General features: G+C 44.0%; 2 protein-coding genes across 4 annotated transcripts in view; both read left to right on the top strand.

The window, feature by feature from the left end:
• The window catches only part of LOC114849087 (NACHT, LRR and PYD domains-containing protein 3-like), a 28,550-nt gene extending 24,160 nt beyond the window's left edge, over positions 1–4,390 (top strand). For all 3 annotated transcript variants that reach the window (XM_055505616.1, XM_055505630.1, XM_029140146.3), the window contains 4 exons: positions 52–225; positions 1,114–1,287; positions 2,879–2,925; positions 3,045–4,390. In XM_055505616.1, coding sequence (XP_055361591.1) covers positions 52–225; positions 1,114–1,287; positions 2,879–2,925; positions 3,045–3,574 — 925 coding nt within the window. In that variant the 3' untranslated portion in view covers positions 3,575–4,390. The remainder of the gene's footprint in view (positions 1–51; positions 226–1,113; positions 1,288–2,878; positions 2,926–3,044) is intronic.
• Positions 4,391–11,622: 7,232 nt separating this feature from the next.
• LOC114849083 (NLR family CARD domain-containing protein 3-like) lies at positions 11,623–22,120 on the top strand. The gene is made up of 11 exons (XM_029140134.2): positions 11,623–11,728; positions 12,409–12,472; positions 13,822–13,947; positions 14,079–14,204; positions 14,914–14,992; positions 15,152–15,380; positions 17,536–19,345; positions 19,460–19,633; positions 19,838–20,011; positions 20,554–20,600; positions 20,720–22,120. Exons 3-11 carry the CDS (start codon positions 13,865–13,867, stop codon positions 21,250–21,252), a joined length of 3,255 nt encoding a protein of 1,084 aa, XP_028995967.1. The 5' UTR covers positions 11,623–11,728; positions 12,409–12,472; positions 13,822–13,864; the 3' UTR covers positions 21,253–22,120.
• The last annotated feature ends 908 nt before the right edge of the window (positions 22,121–23,028 follow it).

Raw genomic sequence — 23,028 nt, 5'->3', positions numbered from 1 at the left:
TACTGTATGTTTTTGTGTACATTGTCATTCTGTTAATCACTTTCTTATCAGACTGAGTGGCTGTAACCTGTCAGAGAGAAGCTGTGAAGCTCTGTCCTCAGTTCTCAGCTCTCAGTCCTCTAGTCTGAGAGAACTGGACCTGAGTAACAACGACCTGGAGGATTCAGGAGTGAAGTTACTGTCTGATGGACTGAAGAGTCCTCACTGTCAACTGGAAACTCTCAGGTCAGCATTAAATAACTCACACATTGTAAAATTGTTCAATAAACTTAAATCACATGACAAAAGTTATATATAGTTATATATATACTGTATTATGTAGACAGTAAGTCTATAGAATTTTCCGGAGTGTAAACGTAAACCGATTGCGGTGGAAATTTCCCATAAAGAGGCAGATGAGAGAGTTGTCTTTTGTGTGATTTATTATAAAAATAAAGGAAAATAAAAATAATGGGAAAAGCAAATCAAAAACATGGATGTTGATCGTGCACATCAACAAACCAAAAACCACCTGAGGAGATCTGTGCATACACCACGAAGGTGTGATGCAAAGAGCCCACGATCCTCAGGTTGTTTCTGCCTTTTAACCCCTTTCTCTGGCTCTGGTAGAATGTCTCTCTGCACCAATAGAATTGCACCTTATCTTGCTGTGAGTATTAATGTTTACATTCTCACTTTTGCATCATTGTGTTCTGTTATCCAAAGGAAGGAACACCAACCTTCCAAGACAAGATGCATTTGCTTTAACAGCCTTGGGTCTGGTGGGAAGTCAAATAGGATGGAGCCAGAGACCAGGGTGTAAAAGACAAACTTATATCATAAACTATTAGTCAGTCAAATGGAGCATCAGATGTTTTTAACTTTATGTACGACAGGGCGCCAGAGATTTGTTGTTCGTGTAAGAATGTTCAGTATTGCATCTAACCAGCACATGATGACTGTGTTTGATAAGAAAAAGCACAAAGCACAATTTTTCCCATTACACCAATTTCTACAGAAAACCAGAAAAATATTAAACTGCTACAAACCTTTCTTCTTTACTGTATATGACAACATCAGCCTCTAATACAAACTGTAGTTTGTAATAGTGGTTTGATCATTGTGTGTGTACAGGTTGTCAGGTTGTCTCATCACAAAGGAAGGCTGTGCTTCTCTGGCCTCAGCTCTGAGCTCCAACCCCTCCCATCTGAGAGAGCTGGACCTGAGCTACAATCATCCAGGAGACTCAGGAAAGAAGCTACTGTTTGCTGGACTGGATGATCCACACTGGAGACTGGACACTCTCAGGTATGGAGACAACTACAGTAACCGATTGTGGAGTAAGCACGGATGTAAATAGTAATTCATGTACAGTATATAAAAGAAATCCCCACTCGCCCCTTTCTTGGAGCGGTCTTATTCCTGCAAGCTCGGGTCCTCTACCAGAAGCCTGGGAGCTTGTCCTGCGCACTTTGCTGTTTCTAGGACTGCACTCTTTTGGACAGAGATCTCAGATGTTGTTCCTGGGATCTGCTGGAGCCACTCTCCCAGCTTGGCCGTTACAGCCCCCAGTGCTCCAATCACCACAGGCACCACTGTGGCCTTCACCTTCCAAGCCTTCTCCAGTTCTTCTCTGAGCCCTTGGTATTTCTCTAGTTCCTTATCTCCTTTCTCCTGATGTTGCGATCGCTTGGTATTGCCACATCCACCACCACGGTTTTCCTCTGCTCTTTGTCCACCACCACAATGTCTGGTTGGTTGCCTTGCGACGCCAAATACCTCCAACGAGTAAGGACTAAGTAAGACTAAGACTAAGTATTGTTCCTTCTGGGAGTGAGACCCCTTCTGTGTGGATTACCTTGCCTCTCTTTGTCACCCTCCTCCCACATTTCTCGAGTCCGAATGACATCCCGATGTCCGAGCTGTAGATCCTGGTGGTGTGGATCAGCGAGTCGATGTCTCGCTCATTCTTAGCGTACAGCTTGATGTCATCCATGTAGAGGAGGTGACTTATGGTGGCCCCGTTCCGGAGTCGGTATCCATAGCCAGTCTTGTTTATTATTTGGCTGAGGGGGTTCAGACCTATGCAGAACAGCAGTGGGGACAGTGCATCTCTTGGTATATGCCACATTTGATGGATACTTAGGCTTCCCATTGGCTTCGAGGGTGGTTCTCCACAACCTCATCGAGTTTGCAATGAAGGCCCTTAGAGTTCTATTGATGTTGTACAGCTCCAAGCATTCAGTGATCCATGTGTGTGGCATTGAGTCATAGGCTTTCTTGTAGTCGATCCAGGCTGTGCACAGGTTGGTGTGTCGCACTCTGCAGTCTTGGGCGACTGTTCTGTCTACCAGGAGTTGGTGTTTGGCTCCTCTGGTATCCTTACCAATGCCCTTCTGTGCTTCGCTCATGTATTGACTCATGTGCCCACTTATCTTAGCTGCGATGATGCCTGACATGAGCTTCCATGTTGCGGAGAGAGAGGTTATTGGCCGGTAGTTGGATGGGACTGTACCCTTTTGAGGGATCCTTCATTATCAGGATCGTTCGCCCTTCGGTTAGCCATTCAGGGTGGGTCCCATCCCTTAGCAGCTGGTTCATTTGTGCTGCCAGGCGCTCATGGATTGCAGTGAGCTTCTTTAGCCAGTAGGCGCGGATCGGGCCAGGTGCTGTCCAGTTTTTCATACCTGAGACTCTTTGTTGGATGTCTGCCACTGTGATAGTCACTGGATTCTGTTCAGGGAGGTTGCTGTGGTCTTCTGGCATTGCTGTTGTGTGATGCCTCCCTCTCCCATATACCTTTCCAGTACTGTTCAGTTTCCAGCCTTGGCGGACCTGCTCTGCTGTTATGAGCCATGTAATGTCCGTGTCTGCATGTCTGACCCCCTCCTTCTTTCAGGGTGGAGCCTGGTGGAGCCCGATGGTTGAGACCAGGTCTGAGGAAGTGTAAGTGTGTTTTTAATGAGATCAACAACATTCAACCATCTTCAAACTGTCATGAGTCGTCATCAAACTGATGATAGATCAATAACTGCAGCTGGATTGTGTCTTGTTTTCTCCATCAGATTCCTGTCAACTCACAATCAACACAAACACAGTGAACAGAGAACTACAACTGTCTGACAACAACAGGAAGGTGACACACGTGAAGGAGGATCAGCCATATCCTGATGATCCAGACAGATTTGATCAGTGGACTCAGCTGCTGTGTAGAAATAAGCTGAAGGGCCGCTGCTACTGGGAGGTTAAATGGAGAGGAAACATTGAAATATCAATGAGTTACAGAGGAATCAAAAGGAAAGGAAACAGTAAAGACTCTTGTTTTGGACACAACGATCAGTCCTGGAATTTGAGCTGCTCTAATGTTGGTTACTCTGTTAGACACAATAGCAGAGTAACATCCATCTCCTCCTCATTGTCTGACAGAGTAGCAGTGTATGTGGACTGTCCTGCTGGTTCTCTGTCCTTCTACAAAGTCTCCTCTGACAAACTGATCCACCTTTACACCTTCAACACCACATTCACTGAACCTCTTTATGCTGGGTTTAGGTTCTGTTGGCCTGGTTGCTCAGTGTCTCTGTGTGATGTTAAGTAGTGAGAGTTTGATATAATACATGAACCTAAAAAAAATTCTCTGACAGGATCAGTTTCTTTGTGAACCAGTTCTAAATGTTTCCTTGCAAACTTCTTCCTTGTCCAGCTTCCAAAATGGAAGTTTTGGTTGTTTGATTGTACTGTACGTGCATCAGCATGACTGGTGCAGACCGGCCTGAGAAGGTAAATATGCAGCTACTGTATGCTGCTGAATTCCATTCATTGACTTATCCACAATTTCCTCAGATTTACTGTACCTTAACATCCTGACACATTTTTAGGTAACAGAAAACAAACAAAAAACAATAAATACTAAACCACTGTTTTCCCATTTTTAACATTTTAGTTTACAAAACTAGGAAGAAACATCAATAAAACAATGTCTGGAAACTTCTACAGACAGCCTCAAGGATACTCAGCTGCCCATGAACATGGACTCCTAGCGCACAAGTGAAAGTAACTTGTTGCAGAGAATGGAAAAACAAAAACCTGGAATTTTTTTATTTTTGTTTAATTTTAATTCCCTCATTTTTTCCACCAGGGGGAAATCTGTCCTCTGCCTTTTACCCATCCCCAGTGTCACATAGAAATCCCCTAAAGACAGACACCTGTCTGAGAATCCAGATGCTTTTACCTTTTCTCTAGTGTCACAGTGAAACAATGATGTATGATCATTGCTGCAAAGCGGAGCTGATCACTGATCATTCAGAATCATTAAGTTTACAACAGGCGTTAAAAACTCCTCAACATTCAGACCAGCCGAACTCATGGATGATGTTTTTTTTATTTGCAGATTACAATAAAATATAACATTGTGTTTCATTTTTTATTTCTACTGGAAAATAAAAACTGTCCACCAAACAGAACAGTTCACCATTCAAGCCTTTAGTAACCAAGTAACGAATCATCTTGAAGTATACAGTAGAATTGTTAACTATTACAGCAGCGTTACACTGGGTAGAACAGGTAAAACACGCTGTTAGCATCAGAATGAGCAGTTGGATCAACAGGAGGCTTGAGGTGCAGATGTGTTTTAATTTTCACCCGGTAAAAACATAAATCAAGCAAACCAAAAAATAAAATAAATTGCAAAAGCTAAAATGGTCACAGCCTCTACATAGCAGCTTCCCCCTGGCAATGAGAAGACAGTCCTTAAATAAACCACCCAATCCGTAAACATAATACAAACACGTGTAATAATTAATAACCAGTGCTCTAATTTTTCCCAATTTCTCTCAGGGTTACCTGACTGCAAATTAAACCAAACCCCACTGAAAAACTCCCCTACACTAATTAACCATTGGCTCAGGCCAAAGCTTCAGGCCACCTTCTCTGCCTAAACCAACATTGAGAGAACATCAATCCAAGCCCAAGCATCTAAGCATGTAAAATACAATAACTCCAATCTAAGCCTGTGCATTCTTTACTTTTTAATATTATATCACCTATTGATCAGTTGATGGCATGACACACTATGGAGTTTATAAGTAATGGAGATGGCCTCCATTACACATACAAAGTAATTCTGTGCTCATTTTCATCCCAGATACAACAGCATGTACAGTAGTTAATTAAGCAGTTAAAGTCTATGTACTGCACTACTCAGATAACACGGTTTAAAGACAGCAGTTACGTTTAGGGTATACCAGCTCACAAGGAAATGAAAAAGAATGAAACGTCAGATTCTGGCTGATTCTCTTTGGATGCAAGCAAGCAGTATGATATCATGGACATTCCTCTTAGAAAGGCCGTTTTTGTGTAAAAACCATAACTAAAAGTCAAATCATCAATAAATGGTAAAATAACTGGGATAGGGAAAAAACATCGACAAGATGTGACGTCCAGAAAAAAAGGGGGAAGGATGAGGGCAACAGGAGAAAACACTAAGGAGGACAATATAATAACATGGTTATGATAGGGTAGGATGGGTAGCGGAGCTAGTCTGGAACCCGTTCACTGGGACCTTGTCTCTCTACATAGGACCCACACTCATTTTGTGTTTGCTTGTTTTCTCTCTGTACATATTTGTTCCTCTTTTTTTCTGTTGTTGGTCTCTTGTCTTGTTGATATGTTGCCACTGTTTTGTGTTTTGAACCGCCGCCTTACCGTGGTGGAGGAGTTTGTGTGCCCGAATGACCCCGGGAGCTATGTTGTCGGGGGCTAAATGCCCCTGGTAGGGTCTCCCAAGGCAAACAGGTCCTGGGCGACGGGCCAGACTAAGAGCGGTTCACAACCCCCCTATGAAAGACAAACCACCAAGGCCAGAGACGTCGCCCGGTATGGCGCAGCCGGGGCCCCACCCTGGAGCCAGGCCCGGGGTTGGGGCTCGTATGCGAGCGCCTGGTGGCCGGGCCTATTCCCACGGGGCCCGGCCGGGCACAGCCCGAAAGAGCGACGTGGGGCCGTCCTCAAGTGGACCCACCATCTGCGGGAGGAACCGTAGGGGGCCGGTGCAGAGTGGATTGGGCGGCAGTCGAAGGCGGGAGCCTAGGCGCCCCAATCCCTGGATAACCAATCTGGTTATTGGGATATGGAATGTCACGTCACTGGGGGGAAAGGAGCCTGAGCTTGTGCAGGAGGTCGAGCGGTACCGGCTAGAAATAGTCGGGCTCACCTCCACACACAGCCTGGGCTCTGGAACCCAACTCCTTGAGAGGGGCTGGACCCTTTTCTACTCTGGAGTTGCCTGCGGTGAGAGGCGGCGGGCTGGTGTGGGCTTGCTCATAGCTCCCCAGCTTAGTCGCCATGTGTTGGAGTTTTCCCCGGTGGACGAGAGGGTCGCTTCCCTGCGCCTTCGGGTGGGGGATAGGTCACTCACCGTCATTTGTGCTTATGGGCCGAATGGCAGTGTGGAGTACCCGGCCTTCTTGGGGTCCCTGGAGGGAGTGTTGGAAAGCGCTCCAACTGGGGACCCCATCGTTCTTCTGGGAGATTTCAATGCCCACGTAGGTAACGACAGTGATACCTGGAGAGGCGTGATTGGGAGGAACGGCCTCCCTGATCTGAACCCGAATGGTGTTATGTCATTGGACTTCTGTGCTAGGCACAGTTTGGCCATAACTAACACCATGTTCGAACATAAGGGTGTCCATCGGTGCACATGGCACCAGGACACCCTAGGCCGGAGGTCGATGATAGACTTTGTAGTCGTTTCACCTGACCTTCGGCCATATGTTTTGGACACTCGGGTGAAGAGAGGGGCTGAGCTGTCAACTGATCACCACCTGGTGGTGAGTAGGATCCGCTGGCAGAGAAGGAGGCTGGAACGACTTGGCAGGCCCAAACGTATTGTGAGGGTCTGTTGGGAACGCCTGGCTGAACCCTCTGTCAGACGGACCTTTAACTCACACCTCCGGGAGAGCTTCGACCAGATTCCGAGGGAGGTGGGAGACATAGAGTCCGAGTGGACCATGTTCTCCGTCTCCATTGTCAACGCGGCCGTTCGGAGCTGTGGACGCAGGGTCTCCAGTGCCTGTCGTGGTGGTAATCCCCGAACCCGGTGGTGGACGCCGGAGGTAAGGGACGCCATCAAGCTGAAGAAGGAGTCCTACCAGGTATGGTTGACCTGTAGGACTCCTGAGGCAGCTGATGGGTACCGGCAGGCCAAGCGTGCTGCAGCCCGTGCCGTTGCGGAGGCAAAAACTCGGGCTTGGGAGGAGTTCGGGGAGGCCATGGAGGAGGACTATCGCTCGGCCTCAAAGAGATTCTGGCAAACCGTCCGGCGCCTCAGGAGGGGGAAGCAGTTCTTTACCAACTCTGTTTTCAGTGGAGGTGGGGAGCTGTTGACCTCAACTGGGGATGTTATCGGACGGTGGAAGGAGTACTTTGAGGATCTCCTCAACCCCTCCGACATGCCTTCTGCTGAGGAAGCAGAGGCAGGGGACTCAGAGGCGGACTCGCTTATCACCCAGGCTGAGGTCACCGAGGTAGTTGGTAAGCTCCTCGGTGGCAGAGCAGCGGGGGTGGATGAGATCCGTCCTGAGTACCTCAAGTCTCTGGATGTTGTGGGGCTGTCTTGGGTGACACGCCTCTGCAACATCGCGTGGAGGAGGGGGACAGTTCCTCTGGACTGGACAACCGGGGTGGTTGTCCCTCTTTACAAAAAGGGGGACAGGAGAGTGTGTTCCAACTATAGGGGGATCACACTTCTCAGCCTCCCTGGGAAAGTCTATGCCAGGGTACTGGAGAGGAGAATTCGGCCGATAGTCGAACCTCGGATACAGGAGGAACAATGTGGTTTTCGGCCTGGTCGTGGAACGCTGGACCAGCTTTATACCCTCAGCAGGGTGCTTGAGGGTTTGTGGGAGTTTGCCCAACCAGTCTACATGTGCTTTGTGGATCTGGAGAAGGCATTCGACCGCGTCCCTCGTGACATCCTGTGGGGGGTGCTCCGGGAGTATGGAGTCCAGGGCCCTTTGCTAAGGGCTGTTCGGTCTCTGTACAACCGGAGCAGGAGCTTGGTTCGCATTGCCAGCAATAAGTCAGACCTGTTCCCGGTGCATGTTGGACTTCGGCAGGGCTGCCCTTTGTCACCGGTTCTGTTCATTATTTTTATGGACAGAGGGACCACAGGATTGCATCTCTGCTTTTTGCAGATGATGTTGTCCTGTTGGCTTCGTCAGGCCAGGACCTCCAGCGTGCGCTGGTGCGGTTTGCAGCTGAGTGTGAAGCGGCTGGGATGAGAATCAGTTCCTCCAAATCTGAGGCCATGGTTCTCGACTGGAAAAAGGTGGTTTGCTCTCTCCAGGTTGGAGAAGAGTTCCTGCCTCAAGTGGAGGAGTTTAAGTATCTTGGGGTCTTGTTCACGAGTGAGGGAAGGAAGGAGCGTGAGTTTGACCGACGGATCGGTGCGGCGGCTGCAGTAATGCGGTCGGTGTATCGGTCCGTCGTGGTGAAGAGGGAGCTGAGCCAAAAGGCAAAGCTCTCAATTTACCGGTCAATCTACGTTCCTACCCTCACCTATGGTCATGAGCTTTGGGTCATGACCGAAAGGGCAAGGTCACGGATACAAGCGGCTGAAATGAGCTTCCTCCGCTGGGTGGCTGGGCGCTCCCTTAGAGATAAGGTGAGAAGCTCTGTCACCCGGGAGGAGCTCGGAGTAGAGTCGCTGCTCCTCCACATCGAGAGGAGCCAGTTGAGGTGGCTCGGGCATCTAGTTCGGATGCCTCCTGGACGCCTCCCTGGGGAGGTGTTCCGGGCATGTCCCACCGGTAGGAGGCCCCGAGGAAGACCTAGGACTCGCTGGAGAGACTACGTCTCTCGGCTGGCCTGGGAACGTCTTGGGGTCCCACCGGAAGAGCTGGAGGAAGTGTCCGGGGAGAGGGAAGTCTGGAACTCTCTGCTTAGACTGCTGCCCCTGCGACCCGGCCCCGGATAAGCGGATGAAAATGGATGGATGGATGGGTCCCTCTTCATCTTTTCCATTTCAGCATTAAGTTTGTTTTTGGGTCTTTATTGTTTACTGGTTTTAATTTTTCAAGAAATGTTAATCTTAGATTGTTGTTTTGATTTTCATTTGGTCCAGTCTTAATTCATTAACGTTATTTATGACTTTTAAGTCGTTTTTATGGTGTAGGGTGTTTCAAAATGCTGAAAAAAGTATAACTTTGTCTTTGATGCCCATTTGGTTTACAGCAAAGACTTGATTAGAGAGTGTACGTGGTAGTACAATATTAGGACATAACTGTACCAAGACCATTACCTTCGTGTTATTGACCACCACCAGGGGTGTGTTCCAGAAAGCAGGGTTGATTAACCTTCTGCTAAACCCTGAACTCTGGGTTGATTAACCCAGAACCTGCTCACCCTGAGTATGTCGGTTCCAAAATACCTGAGAAGAGTTAGGTTAATCTACCTCCTGTCGGTAACCCAAAGTTAACGCACGTGCACGGCGTATATAAAGACATTGTCAATGGATCGCCGAATTCACAAGTCACCATAGAAATCCGAAGCGACACTATAATGGCAGCGTATTTCAACGGCGGAGTTGGAGGTTTTAATGCACAGAATGAAGAACTTAAGCCGATTGTTAATAGAAAAAGCAACACAGTGTCACGTTCCGTGTCACGTCCTGCAGTTACTTTGATAGCACTTCCTGTTTTATCCTGAAAGGACTTCCTGTCTCACCTCAGCTGTTTTCTGTATCCCGGTTTTACCACGCACACCTGTCAGTAATCAGTTAATCACTCACCCGTGTATTTAGCCACCACCAGTTCCCATAGTCCCTTGCCAGATTGTTGAGTTTCTTTGCCATAGCACTCCATTCCAGCATTTCCTGTTTGATCTCTCGTGTGTTGATCCTGACTGAACCCTGCTTGACCGTGAGTTTTGCCTAGCCCTTGTTTGTACCGTCGCCGCGATCTCTTGTGTATCGAACCCTGCCTGTCTACTGGACCTGAGATCGCTTGCTCCCCGTCTGTGTTTTAAGCCCGAGATTTTTGTGTATGACCTGGACCGTCTGACTCTCCATATAGCAATAAAGCCTGTATTTTTCCTCAACCTGCCTTTGTGCTGTGCATGTGGGTCCGACGCCTGCCCGAGTCTGACACACAGCTGCATCGGCGAAGGAAAAAAAAGAAGAAAAAAAAGTAAATCAAGTTTATTTAATTACCGTTATGTTGCCCTCTCCTCTTTTTGTTAAGGAAAATTAAACATAACTTCCACATCGTTTTGTACTATTAATTCCATGAGATTCGAATAATCATAGATAATAGTAATGTTCTTGTTTAAAAGGTGTAATCCTTCTGGAGCAAAAGGAACTCTGTCCCAAGTCAAAATGAAACACAAAATCCTACAAAAAGGTAAGAATTGATTACACAATTACAGGATCTATATCTTGCATAGGCTTCTACAATGTTGTAGTACTCTGACTTTATTTCCCTTTGATCTTATGGGTTGCACTGTCTTGCAGTCATTGATGGACAGATTGTATTATTGGACCCTCCAGAAAGCACACAGTCTGGGACATTGTGTGAAGCAATGTAAATAATATTCCATTTTATTTTTCAGGACACGTGTTCTGCTGTGGGCCCTGTTGAACCGTGTCTGTGGTCCAGGCTCAGGTTCAGGGTAGGGTGTCATCAAATAGGGCACCCTTTGTCCCCCAGCAAGAAGCCATTGTAGCGTCCTGTAATGATTGAAATGTGTAAAACAATAAAAGAATACAGTAAAAACATGAACTTGTGTAAATTACAACATACCCTGTTGAAACATGTGGCATAGTGATGATTCCCTGAAGATTCTGGAGCTTTAATAGGAATGTGGGTGCTATCGATGCACCCAATCAGTTTGGAAACTCTGAAATAGAAAGTAATAAAGTAATACGGAAAGTGTGCGTGTGCAGTTTGTCTGAGGTGTATGTACTATGTGCTATAGATTATCATAGAAAGGACAAACCTGCCACTCAAAAATGTCCTGATGCAAAAAACGAAGAGCTACGCACAGAACGCTTTCTGTGGTAAGTGCAGACCCGTGTTTGTTAAGTTTGAGATGAAATGTTTCAAATAGTTCGTTAAATACATTCTTTAGAAAAACGATAACGCTCCCTTCTTCAAATAATTCTTATGTGAAAATCATATGGAAAAAACATCGATACGTGGCTTTATGACCCTCTCACGGTGGAAAAAACTATAATAAGCTGCGCCTCCACGTCCACGGGCTCGTCATCAAACGGCCACGTCCTGCTCAGTAACCTCCGAAACGAACTTACGCCAAAACATAACCTGCTCCGGAGCAAGTTGCTATGGTTACAAACATACCCTGAAAGTTACCTCCGTTTTTGGAACCGAAAGCTGAGGTTAATCACTAACTTACCCTCAAACTTACCTGGGTATGTCAGATAACCCGCTTTCCCGGGAGTCAGTGGTGCAGGTAGGTCAACTTCAACTCACTTCGTGGAGCCAATACACGATAGATTTGACACTGCCGTTCAAGTTTTATGTCGTTTTGACTGACGCGTCCATCACCTGAAACTGTTTTCGCTCCTACCTGGTTGGCTCCTCCTCTATGTCAATCACATCAGCAGTGCTGCTGATTGGTTCAGCGCTGCACGTGTTTTTTCTACACAGTTGCACCTTCGACAAGGCGTCGAAACGAAAACGAAAACAAGCAGATATGCGTTCAGAACCGAAGCAAACTACTAAAGGTAAAGACTCTGGTAAGCAAGCAAGTAGCCGTTCGTGTTATTCTAGAATTGTCTGCGTAGACGCTTACTTTTTCACTCTTGCAGAGCCCTGAAAACATGTCCCCTTGTGCTGTACTGGCGGTTAGTATAGCAATTATAGTTGCTAGCAACTGACTGTAACTTGTGACTGTTCCTTATACATGCCTAGCACTGACGTTGCTATTTATCATTCAAGCTAGTTACTATTAAAATATTTTTAATGTTACGTTCAGTAAATTGGTCTGTATATTTTATATTGCAGTATGAAATTACTGTAACACATTCCTGAGCTGTCAAAGCATTATTCATTTTGTACCTGTTTAGCTAACAAGCTTTCAAAAGTTGAGGCAGAGATCATTATTTTCTAGTGCTTTTCCCTCCTCTTCCACATTAGGGAAGTTTATATGACTATACTATACTATATTACTAATAGTAATAGTAATTTCACTCAATGGTTAAATAGATATGCAGTGGTTATTAATTTATGTGATTAAATGTCATTTACAGTAAATTCACATCTAATGAGCTGCAATCAGTCCAATTAATTCATTTTTTACCTCTGTCTGCAGTGGCTTGATTGTCTTCTGGTCTAATTCCCAAAGGGATCAGTTAATTTTGTATCTTATATAACCTGTTTTGTTTGTTGTGAAAATCTGCTCTTGTTTTCGTTCCAGGTAACAGTTCACCTGTGTCAGGTGAGGAGTGGCAGGTCGTCTTCTTCTGTTCTGCAAAACAACTGTAAGTTTGTCTTGTTTAATTCTTTTACATTGCCTTTATTGCCTTTGTTGTATATAATTGTATAAATATACATATGCAACTATATTTAATTGTTGACATGTAAATTATATTTTTTCATTAAACATATCAGTTGTATTTTCTTGTCTTCACCAAACTGACACTGTAATGAAAACCTGTCAGACATTAAGTGTCAGTTTTTATGTGTAAAAAGTTAATTAGAAAAAAATATGTTTGCATCATCATTGGACCTCAGTCAAAACCTCAAACATTGATGTTTAGCTTGCGATATTAGGAAGAATATTTTATTTCTAGATGATTTTTCTTTTTTATTGAATATTTTTTTCTTTTCCTGTTTATTAACCTTCTCTGTTTATGAATGTATGTATGTTATTATTATGTCATTTGAGTCTGACCAGGGTTCAGAGTCTCTGCTGACAAACTGGTTTCAGATCAGATAAACCTCATTGTGAACAATAAGGTTCATTGGCCACAACTAATGCAGACAAACCACAGCAAACATGAACTATTAATGAACTATTATTGCTTGTGTGTTCTTACAAAGTTTATCATGTCAATTCTTAGTTTAGGTTTTGCCTCAAGTTAAGTTTGTGGATGTAGTTATGTTAGTAGTGCTTGTGTCGTGTTGTCCAGGGGCCCGTAAACCCGAAATGAGGAAAACTTTTGGTTTGAGTTTGAGTTTTTGGTTTCAGAAAACTCTGAGTCAATCAACTCGATGTTGCTCAAACCAATTCTTCTCAGCTGTTATGAAACCGAAAACTCCAGGTTTGAAAACTCAGTGTAAGTCAACTCAGAGTTTGTTAAACCTCCCTATTGAAAATAAAGAGTGTGCACTGTAGTTCATGTGAGCAGAGCATTCTGGATTGGAGCATGGAAGAAAAACAACGGTGGACCCAAAGATTATAAAAAGCGAACACACACAATTTTTTATGTTGTTATTTTTTCTGCTTATGTGGTCAAACACATTCGTTCTATGTCTTCCAGGTCTTAATAATAAATATAATAATCAATAAACGCTAAAACTGAAGTAAGGATTGGTTGGAATTCCACCGCTAAAACACTATGGGCATAATGAATCAGTAAACATTAATTCATTATTTAATATGTACTGGGATCCAGCTTCATGGCTCTATCTAGTGGCTGCTAGTAGAAGTAGAGCAGGTGGTGGCAGCTTCCTCTGCCTCCCACTGTCTGACTACATCCAGCTGACACTAATATGAAACAGAGAACAGACAACTAGTGGAGGAGCAGCTGATATTGTTACCGCAATAATGAAGGAATGAGGATTTTAGTCGATGTACAGAATAATTTGTTTTTCTCTCCACATGAAGGTATGAAGTGTGTATGAGCTGACGTGGATCTGAATCCAGCAACATGAATCAGTGTGAGGATAGAGGGAAGGGAGCCCCTCCTTATAAAAACAAACAAAAGAGGAAGATCAAAAAAAAATCTCGGAGGTGAACGACCTGACTGATTGTGCCCCCAAGTCACAGACAATATTTAATATTTCATCACCACATAATAACTGTTATTGGTCATTTGGTAAGAAAACTTTGACTGAACATGTCTTAAGTTGTTTTTTTATCAGGTCCCATCAGAGACAAGAATCTGTTGAGCCTGATCCTGGACCTGAACCAAGCCTGGTGTCCATTAAGAGCAACCTGTCAAGGGATGCTATTATTGATTTTAAGGACCAACCTGTATCAGAGCCAAAGTGAGTTGTTGTCACTTTGAATCAGGTTGAACTATCTGATGTAAACTTTGTGTGATGATAAACAAAGACTTGTTTTCTCCACACTTCTTGATTTTTCTGATGTACATTGATTTGTGTTTGAAGTGTTAATATGAAGGAGCTTTATTCACTCTACTTCCAGCCAACACTGATCATTGATCAAATCTCCATCACCAGTAGTTAAAGCTCTGATCCTGCATTGTCCTATTCTCATGTAGTGCTGACTTGCAGGCAGATTTCCAAGAAAACACTTTAACAAAGCTTAAACTCTGGTCAAACCCGTTTGTTTATGTTTCAACATAAATATTTTGGACATATGTCTTAAAGCATCTTGACTTGTCTCCAGTGCTGACACCAGAGCCTGAAAGTCTGAACTTTGATTTAGGATCCAACAATGAATGAATGTAGGAAGTAGTTAAATATTCCTAGTGTGAGCAACAGTTTTGCTTGATACTAATCCCAGCAGACTCTGTCTCTAGATGCTTTGTTCCAACCTTTCAGCCTTGTTCAGTGATGCACGCAGAGATGTATGTTGTTCAGAGCTGCTGTGCCTAAACCAACTGACCGTAACAGTAAACCTTGACCACTACAGGAAGTTTCTGACTCACTGCTCACATCCAACATCACTTCATGCACCTTTACCTTGTGTGTGTCTCTGTGTGGACTCTCATTCTTCATTGTTCCTCCACAGAGTGGACCTGCAGAGCTCAGAGGTTCCCAGTGATCAGTCTGTCCAGCAGCACCAAACACACCTGGACTCCATATTTATGGTCTGTACATGTACAACTACTACTGTTCATCTGTTGTGTTCACAATAATCTCATGCTGCACTTTTTAGACCAGTGGATTGTCAGTGTGTCCAACATGGATCTGATGTTTGGCTCCATGGTTTTAGTTGGATGCTTTCATTCGTATAGTTTCTGTTCCAGCTACTGGAGGAAAACATTGTCACGTTTGTGAAGAAGGAACTGAAGAAGATCCAGAAGGTTCTGAGTCCAGATTACCCAGAATGCTTAGAGAGTCAGAGGGAGGATGAGGAGGAGTTAGATGGTGAGGATGAAGAGCAGAGGAGGAGCAGCAGAGACGCATTTCTGAAGATCACACTGAACTTCCTGAGGAGGATGAAGCAGGAGGAGCTGGCTGACTGTCTGCAGAACGGTAAGAGGATTTATAACATTTAACATCACAATCACACATTTACTGATGGGTTGGAGGGTCAAGGTTGTAATAAGCATTAAAATGAGAACCTTACACATATATAAACTGATTTACTTTTTAATAAATAAAACAAGTATTTGATCCCATCACAAAACATTACTTACTTAGTGGAAAAACACCACCAGGGCCCTCATGTACGAAGGGTACTTATGCACGAAAACGCGGTGTAAGCACAAATCTACGCTTAAGGTCAGATGTATCAAAAACTACGTAAAGTTGAAACGTGCGCAAATCTACGGTAGCTGGCTGGCTGGCAAAAGAACTTCTCTACAGCTATTGGTCCATTAGCGACACAAAGAGGTGAAACTGGAAAACTGTTAATCATGTGAAAACGATCATTAGTCACAATGGAGAAAAACGATAATCAATTATTATATAGCCACGCGTCTGTAATTAGATTAGATGATATATAAATATGAGGAAAACGGTGCAAAATCATATTCTACAGCTCTGTTAGATGATCTGTTAAAGGATCTAATAGAGGATCTATTAGAATCTGGTAGAGGTGCAGTGGTGGCCAGTGTGCATGCAGCTGTTGACCACAGGGTTCCAGCCAGGGGGGCATCCAGAGGAAGCTGCAGACCGGTTGGGTAGTGGACGCTCAGCCGAGCCTTGCCAGTTGTGTGGGGCGCAATCATGTCAGCAAGGCATCAGGTTTCCATACGGAAAAATAAAAAAGCCAACGGTTGATCAGGGCAACTTTAAAACGCAGTTTGCATCGAGAGCAGGTTTACTGTACCTGATGTGATTGGACTCATCCACTGGACACATCGCTAGAAAAGCAGAATGAAACATGAGTCAACAGGAAATGTTTTTATTTCATCGACGTACAAATAATCTGTGACGCAGATGGCGAGGTGCCTGGCTTAACTATGATCTATTCGTTTTTATGAACCGCGTGTTGAGATCAGATTTGAAGCTGGTATTAACATATTTATATGGAGGCGTGTCACGGGAGGAGTGTGCTACTCATTCATCTGCGCTCAATTCTACGTTGATTGGCATGTACAAAGGAACATGCGTTGATTCGTTCTTAGGGGACATTGATACATCCGGATTTTTTTCTGCTTAAGCCGTTTTCTGGATTTTCACTTACAGTATGCAAACTTAATTAGGAAATCTTCGCAAGTCTTTGTACATGTGGCCCCTGCACATTAGCTGGGCCACTACAGGAATAAAAGATACCCAAAATAAAATTAAAGCTTTTTTTAAATGTTTGGGCTCTTTGGACTCTTTGGACTGAAATACAAAATGGATGTATACAATGATGGCTTTTCTATTCCCATACAAACACTAGTATTTGAGGCCCATTTTTTTGTGATTATGTTCATAAGTTTAACAGAGGGACCATTTGTGAACCACCTTGGATCAGGTTTGGGCATGACAAGTCAAAAATGCTATAACCCATTCAGCATACAGACCTCATTGAGGGCTCTAATGAATGGTTAAGCTCAGTAGAATCACGCTGTATGCAGAGTCGCTTTCACAATTATCCAAAAACTAATGATAATAGTGAGTGTGAGCCTTCTCACTGATCTGACGCTTATTGAGTATTACTCACTGCAGATGCCCCACTTCTTACTAAAAAAAAAATACAAAAATTTCTAGCTTTTTGGTTTTTAGTTTTTATCGTTTCGGTGCACGTGCGGTCATTCTTGGATTTCGAATGGTTCCACTTAGGGTACCACTGGAAAGATGAGAAACTCAGCTTTTGGGGTCATAGGCTGCATTCCTTCACCTTCAAACACAGCAAGCTGAGTTGATGCCAAAAGGCATGGTTTTCGGTCTCATCGGACTGCAACACATTCACCCAGTCCTCCTTTGAATCATTCAGATGTTATTCTGTAAACTTGGTGGTGCCAGCTGCCTTGTGATCATTGACAAAATCCTCCAGTGTTGTTCTGGGCTGATTTCTTACTGTTCTCATGATCAACTTGGTAAGTCTTGAGTTTTGAGAATTTTTTGTCTCTGTTAAAATAAACCTACCTCTAAAATTATAGACTGATCATTTCGTTGTCAGTGGGCAAATGTACAAAATTAGCAAGAAATACTTGCCAAATTACATAAATTACATCTTATTTTTTTACTTGCTCAGGAACCTCTGCTGCAGTTTGCCAGCATCAACTTAAATCTCAGCTGAAGCAGAAGTTCCAGTGTGTCTTTGAAGGCATCTCTAAAGCCGGAACCCCAACTCTTCTGAACCAGGTCTACACAGAGCTCTACATCACAGAAGGAGGAACTGGAGAGGTCAACGATGAACATGAGGTCAGACCGATCGAAACAGCCTCCAGGAAACCAGTCAGACCAGAAACAACCATCAGACCAGAAGACATCTTTAAAGGCTCAGCAGAAAGAGATGGAGCCATCAGAACAGTGATGACAAAGGGAGTGGCTGGCATTGGGAAAACAGTCCTAACACAGAAGTTCACTCTGGACTGGGCTGAAGACAAAACCAACCAGGACATACACTTCACATTTCCATTCACCTTCAGAGAGCTGAATGTGCTGAAAGAGCAAAAGTTCAGCTTGGTGGAACTTGTTCATCACTTCTTCACTGAAACCAAAGCAGCAGGAATCTGCAGGTTTGATCAGTTCCAAGTTGTTTTCATCTTGGACGGTCTGGATGAGTGTCGATTTCCTCTGGACTTCAACAAGACTAAAACCCTGACTGATGTCACAGAGTCCACCTCAGTGGATGTGCTGCTGACAAACCTGATCAGGAGGAACCTGCTTCCCTCTGCTCGCCTCTGGATCACCACACGACCTGCAGCAGCCAATCAGATCCCTCCTGGCTGTGTTGACATGGTGACAGATGTCAGAGGGTTCACTGACCCACAGAAGGACGAGTACTTCAGGAAGAGGTTCACAGATGAGCAGCAGGCCACAACCATCATCTCCCACATCAAGACGTCACCAAGCCTCCACATCATGTGCCACATCCCAGTCTTTTGCTGGATCACTGCTACGGTTCTGGAGGATGTGCTGAAAACCAGAGAGGGAGGAGAGCTGCCCAAGACCCTGACTGAGATGTACATCCACTTCCTGGTGGTTCAGACCAAAGTGAAGAACATCAAGTATGATGGAGGAGCTGAGACAGATCCACACTGGAGTCCAGAGAACAGGAAGATGATTGAGTCACTGGGAAAACTGGCTTTTAAGCAGCTGCAGAAAGGAAACCTGATCTTCTATGAATCAGACCTGACAGAGTGTGGCATCGATATCACAGCAGCCTCAGTTTACTCAGGAGTGTTCACACAGATCTTTATAGAGCAGAGAGGACTGTACCAGGACAAGGTGTTCTGCTTCGTCCATCTGAGTGTTCAGGAGTTTCTAGCTGCTCTTCATGTCCATCTGACCTTCATCAACTCCGGAGTCAATGTGCTGTCAGAACAACAATCAATAGTCCAGACGTCTGAAACAAGAATAGAAAAATATACAGAGACACAGTTCTACAATGATGCTGTGGACGAGGCCTTACAGAGTCCAAATGGACACCTGGACTTGTTCCTTCGTTTCCTCCTGGGTTTTTCACTGCAGACTAATCAGACTCTCCTACAAGGTCTGATGACACAGACAAGATGTGACTCAAAGACCAATCCGGAAACAGTTCAGTACATCAAAAAGAAGATCAAAGAGTCACCATCTGCTGAGAAAAGCATCAACCTGTTCCACTGTCTGAATGAACTGAATGACTGTTCTCTAGTGGAGCAGATCCAACAGTATCTGGAGCCAGGAGGTCTAACTACATTTAAACTCTCTGCTGTTCAGTGGTCAGCTCTGGTCTTCATGTTGGTGTCATCAGGAGAAGAACTGGACGTGTTTGATCCAGTAAAGTACTCTTCAAGCTTTTCAGAGAAGGATCTTCTGTTTGTACTGGGAGTGGTCAGAGTCTCCAAAAAAGTTCTGTAAGTATCAGGTAACAGTCTATATCAACAACAATAATTTGTCTCATTAAATTGCATTCCTTATACTGTATTTTAACACGCATGTTGTCTTTCTCTTTTCTACTGGCTCATCAGACTGAAAAGGTGTGGCCTATCAGAGAGAAGCTGTGAAGCTCTGTCCTCAGTTCTCAGCTCTCAGTCCTCTAGTCTGAGAGAACTGGACCTGAGTAACAACGACCTGCAGGATTCAGGAGTGAAGTTATTGTCTGATGGACTGAAGAGTCCTCACTGTCAGCTGGAGACTCTCAGGTCAGAATAATTGTCACCTTTTTTGACATGGCTCTTATTGTCACTTTGCTGTTGATCCAGGCACATTTTTTAATCAATTTCTGTAGAAAACCAGGAAAATGTTAAATAGTTCACTTCTGACTTCAACACTTCAACATATATGACCAATGTTTTCTCTAATAAACTATTGGGTGTAATAGTGATTTGTTTATTGCGTGTATTCAGGCTGTCAGGTTGTCTGGTCACAGAGGAAGGCTGTGCTTCTCTGGTCTCAGCTCTGAGCTCCAACCCCTCCCATCTGAGAGAGCTGGACCTGAGCTACAATCATCCAGGAGACTTAGGAGAGAAGCTGCTGTTTGCTGGACTGGAGGATCCACACTGGAGACTGGACACTCTCAGGTATGGAGACAACTACAGACAGTGTCTGATAAAGGGGGAAGTAAGTATGTAAATATCGCAATCTATTTTATCATTATCCAATGATCTGTTACATTATATTCTGTAAACTGAGCAGGAATTTCAGCTGTAAACTGTACTGTAACTACAGTACCTGTGTTTATAGATCTCAAGATTTGAGGCCATCAACAGTAACAATATTATTGTGAGAACAGCTTGATTTCACTGCTGTATCATTGCGCATCAACCCTAAGACAATTAAACAAAAGTAAAGAAGCTGAACGATATTTCTGTCAGACCTCCAGACTTTACTCCAGTTTTCTTCTTCCTGTGGTGTCTCCTCAGCTCTGAGCGCGTTTACGCATATGTTTTTTTTCTGAAGGCTTGGAGTGCCAAGTGCCTTATCCAAGATAAGGATCCAATTCCTTAGTTGTTGGTTAATATGTATCCCTACATACAAGCTCCATCTGAACACAATCCTAAACCAATGTGTGTATTAGAGTAATGTCCATGTCTGCATGTTTCTGACCCCCTCCTTCTTTCAGGGTGAAGCCTGGTGGAGTCCGATGGTTGACACCAGGCCTGAGGAAGTGTAAGTGTGTGTTTAATGAGATCAGCAACATTCAACCATCTTCAAACTGTCATCAGTCGTCATCAAACTGATGATAGGTCAATAACTGCAGTTGGATTGTGTCTTGTTCTCTCCATCAGATTTCTGTCAACTCACAATCGACACAAACACAGTGAACAGAGAACTACAACTGTTTGACAACAACAGGAAGATGATACGTGTGAAGGAGGATCGGCCATATCCAGATCATCCAGACAGATTTGACTGGTCACGGATTCAGCTGCTGTGTAGTAATGGTCTGACTGGTCGCTGTTACTGGGAAGTTGAGTGGAGAGGAAGGGTTTATATATCAGTGAGTTACAAAGGAATCAAAAGGAGAGGAAACGCTAAAGACTGTTGGTTTGGGCACAACAATCAGTCCTGGAGTCTTTTCTGCTCCAGTGATTTTTACTCTGTTTGGCACAATAACATAGAAACACCCATCCCCTCCTCCTTTGTGTCTAACAGAGTAGCAGTGTATGTGGACTGTCCTGCTGGTTCTCTGTCTTTCTACAGAGTCTCCTCTGACAAACTGATCCACCTTCACACCTTCAGCACCAGATTCACTGAACCCCTTTATCCTGGGTTTGGGTTTTGGTCTCCTGGTTCCTCAGTGTCTCTGGGTGCTGTCTAGTAGTGAGAGTGTGATGTTGCCAGAAAAACTTTGTCAATGTTGAACATAGTTTAGTTTGTTCATGTCTGTCTCATTTTCAGATTTATGTAATACTGTAAGTTAGTTTCTTTCTGAGACAGTTCTGTAACAACCCAGCCCTCCAGCCCTTGGAGGCACTGGGGTCTGTTTTCGTCTGGTGTTTGCTTGGGTGTATCTAATTTTTACTGTTGTGTCTTTGTACTAGTGTGTAAGTTACCCACTTGAAGTGTGCAGCGTCTTTTGTTTTTGAATATTCAGAATTTAGTCATTTAATTTTACCAAATCTATTTGTGATTGTTTCATTGTTTTCAGAATTTTGTCCTTATTTTGCAGTGATTTTTTTTGCAGTGGTTCTATTGCTTTACATTGTTCTGTTTGGTACCCACTGTCTGCATTGTCTGTATTATGTGTCTTGTTTTTAATTGAAATCCTTGTATTGCATGTTGTGTCCTCTTTCAGTCCTCTAAAAATGGAGGCTCTGATTATTCTAGACTGAAATGTTGATGACTTGTTGTAAAGTCGTTTCCAGTGAATACCAGGATGTTTTTCTCTCTCTGAAGCTCAGTTCAACACAAGGGACAAACTGTGATATCAGAGAAGAATCACTGGGCGAATTAGTGAGAAGCTTCCAGATGTTCAGAGATGATTGTTGAATTTAATGTTTTGATCAATTGCTCATTTCCTACTAATTTTTATTATTAGTTTTGTGGTAAAGGAGATGTGTCCCTTTGTGCTGTGCCTTCAGGTTGTTCTTTTTTTCTCCTCTTCTGGTACTTAAAGGTCCAGTGGTTTTCTTTTTTTTGTACACCCTGGTGTTTCCATTTATTAGTAAACACTAAGTATTACTTGATTATGACTTTCGTCTTGGGGATTTCTGCATGCGGGTCCCAGTCTGGTCGATAGTGACTTTGTGACTGGTTTAGTCACATGATATCTCTTGCTGATTTTCCAATTTTCTTGAGGACCACAGTTTGACACCTATGCACCACAGAATTAGATCACATACATTTCAGCCATTTCACATGGTTTCAGTACAATAAATGCCTGTTATAAATGCAACTGCTGCTTCACCACAAGGTGCATCATTCAATGCGTTATGATGTGGCGACCTCTAGTGGTGTCACCTAGGTATGATTTGAAACATACAGAGTGATAAACAGCATCGGATGAACTCAGGCTGGATCAATAAACAGGAGCTTTGCTATCACACTTTCACTGAGACCATTAAACTTTTGGGAACTGTTGCTGCTTCAGACAAATGTGGCTTTTTAAACTTCCCCTGATCTATTGGACCTCAGAGACTTATGGCCGAGACTTTGTTGGACTGCATCTCTTTTTTGTTTTTTCGCAGCAGTGTCTGCTTCTCCTCTTCTGTGCAGCTGGCATACCACACAAGCATGGGGGAGGTCAGTGTACTTTACACAACACACCTGTTGAAGGAGGTGAGGATGGAGTTGCTCAGTCCTGCTCTCTTCATCTTCCTTGAGACATACAGACGCTGATTTGTACTCCCAGATATTTCACTCAACGAGCCAGCTCCACAGCTGATAAAGAGAGGGAACAGCGTGGGACCGGTCCTCTGAAAGGATACAGTATGAGCACCTGTTCTCCAGATGTGTGAGGACCTGATGACTAACAGCTGAGGTGGCATCTGCTGAGGACCAGCCCTTCCTGTTTGCATACTGATGGTGGTCCGTAGATAGGTCAGTGTTCTTGTTTATGTGTGTCATTAGCTTCTCAAAACACTTCATGGTTATA

This window comes from Betta splendens, chromosome 2, assembly GCF_900634795.4.
Source record: "Betta splendens chromosome 2, fBetSpl5.4, whole genome shotgun sequence".
Lineage (NCBI taxonomy): Eukaryota > Metazoa > Chordata > Actinopteri > Anabantiformes > Osphronemidae > Betta > Betta splendens.
The sequence above is the reverse complement of the archived record's forward strand: the minus strand, read 5'-3'. Positions and strand labels throughout refer to the sequence as shown.

Excerpts from the sequence above, each read along its gene's own strand:
- LOC114849083 (XM_029140134.2), top strand. The coding sequence starts at position 13,865 with ATGAATCAGTGTGAGGATAGAGGGAAGGGAGCCCCTCCTTATAAAAAC. Across the intron at positions 13,948-14,078 it reads ATCAAAAAAAAATCTCGGAG|GTCCCATCAGAGACAAGAAT; the intron begins GTGAACGACCTG and ends TTTTTTTATCAG. Across the intron at positions 20,012-20,553 it reads TGGAGACTGGACACTCTCAG|GGTGAAGCCTGGTGGAGTCC; the intron begins GTATGGAGACAA and ends TCCTTCTTTCAG.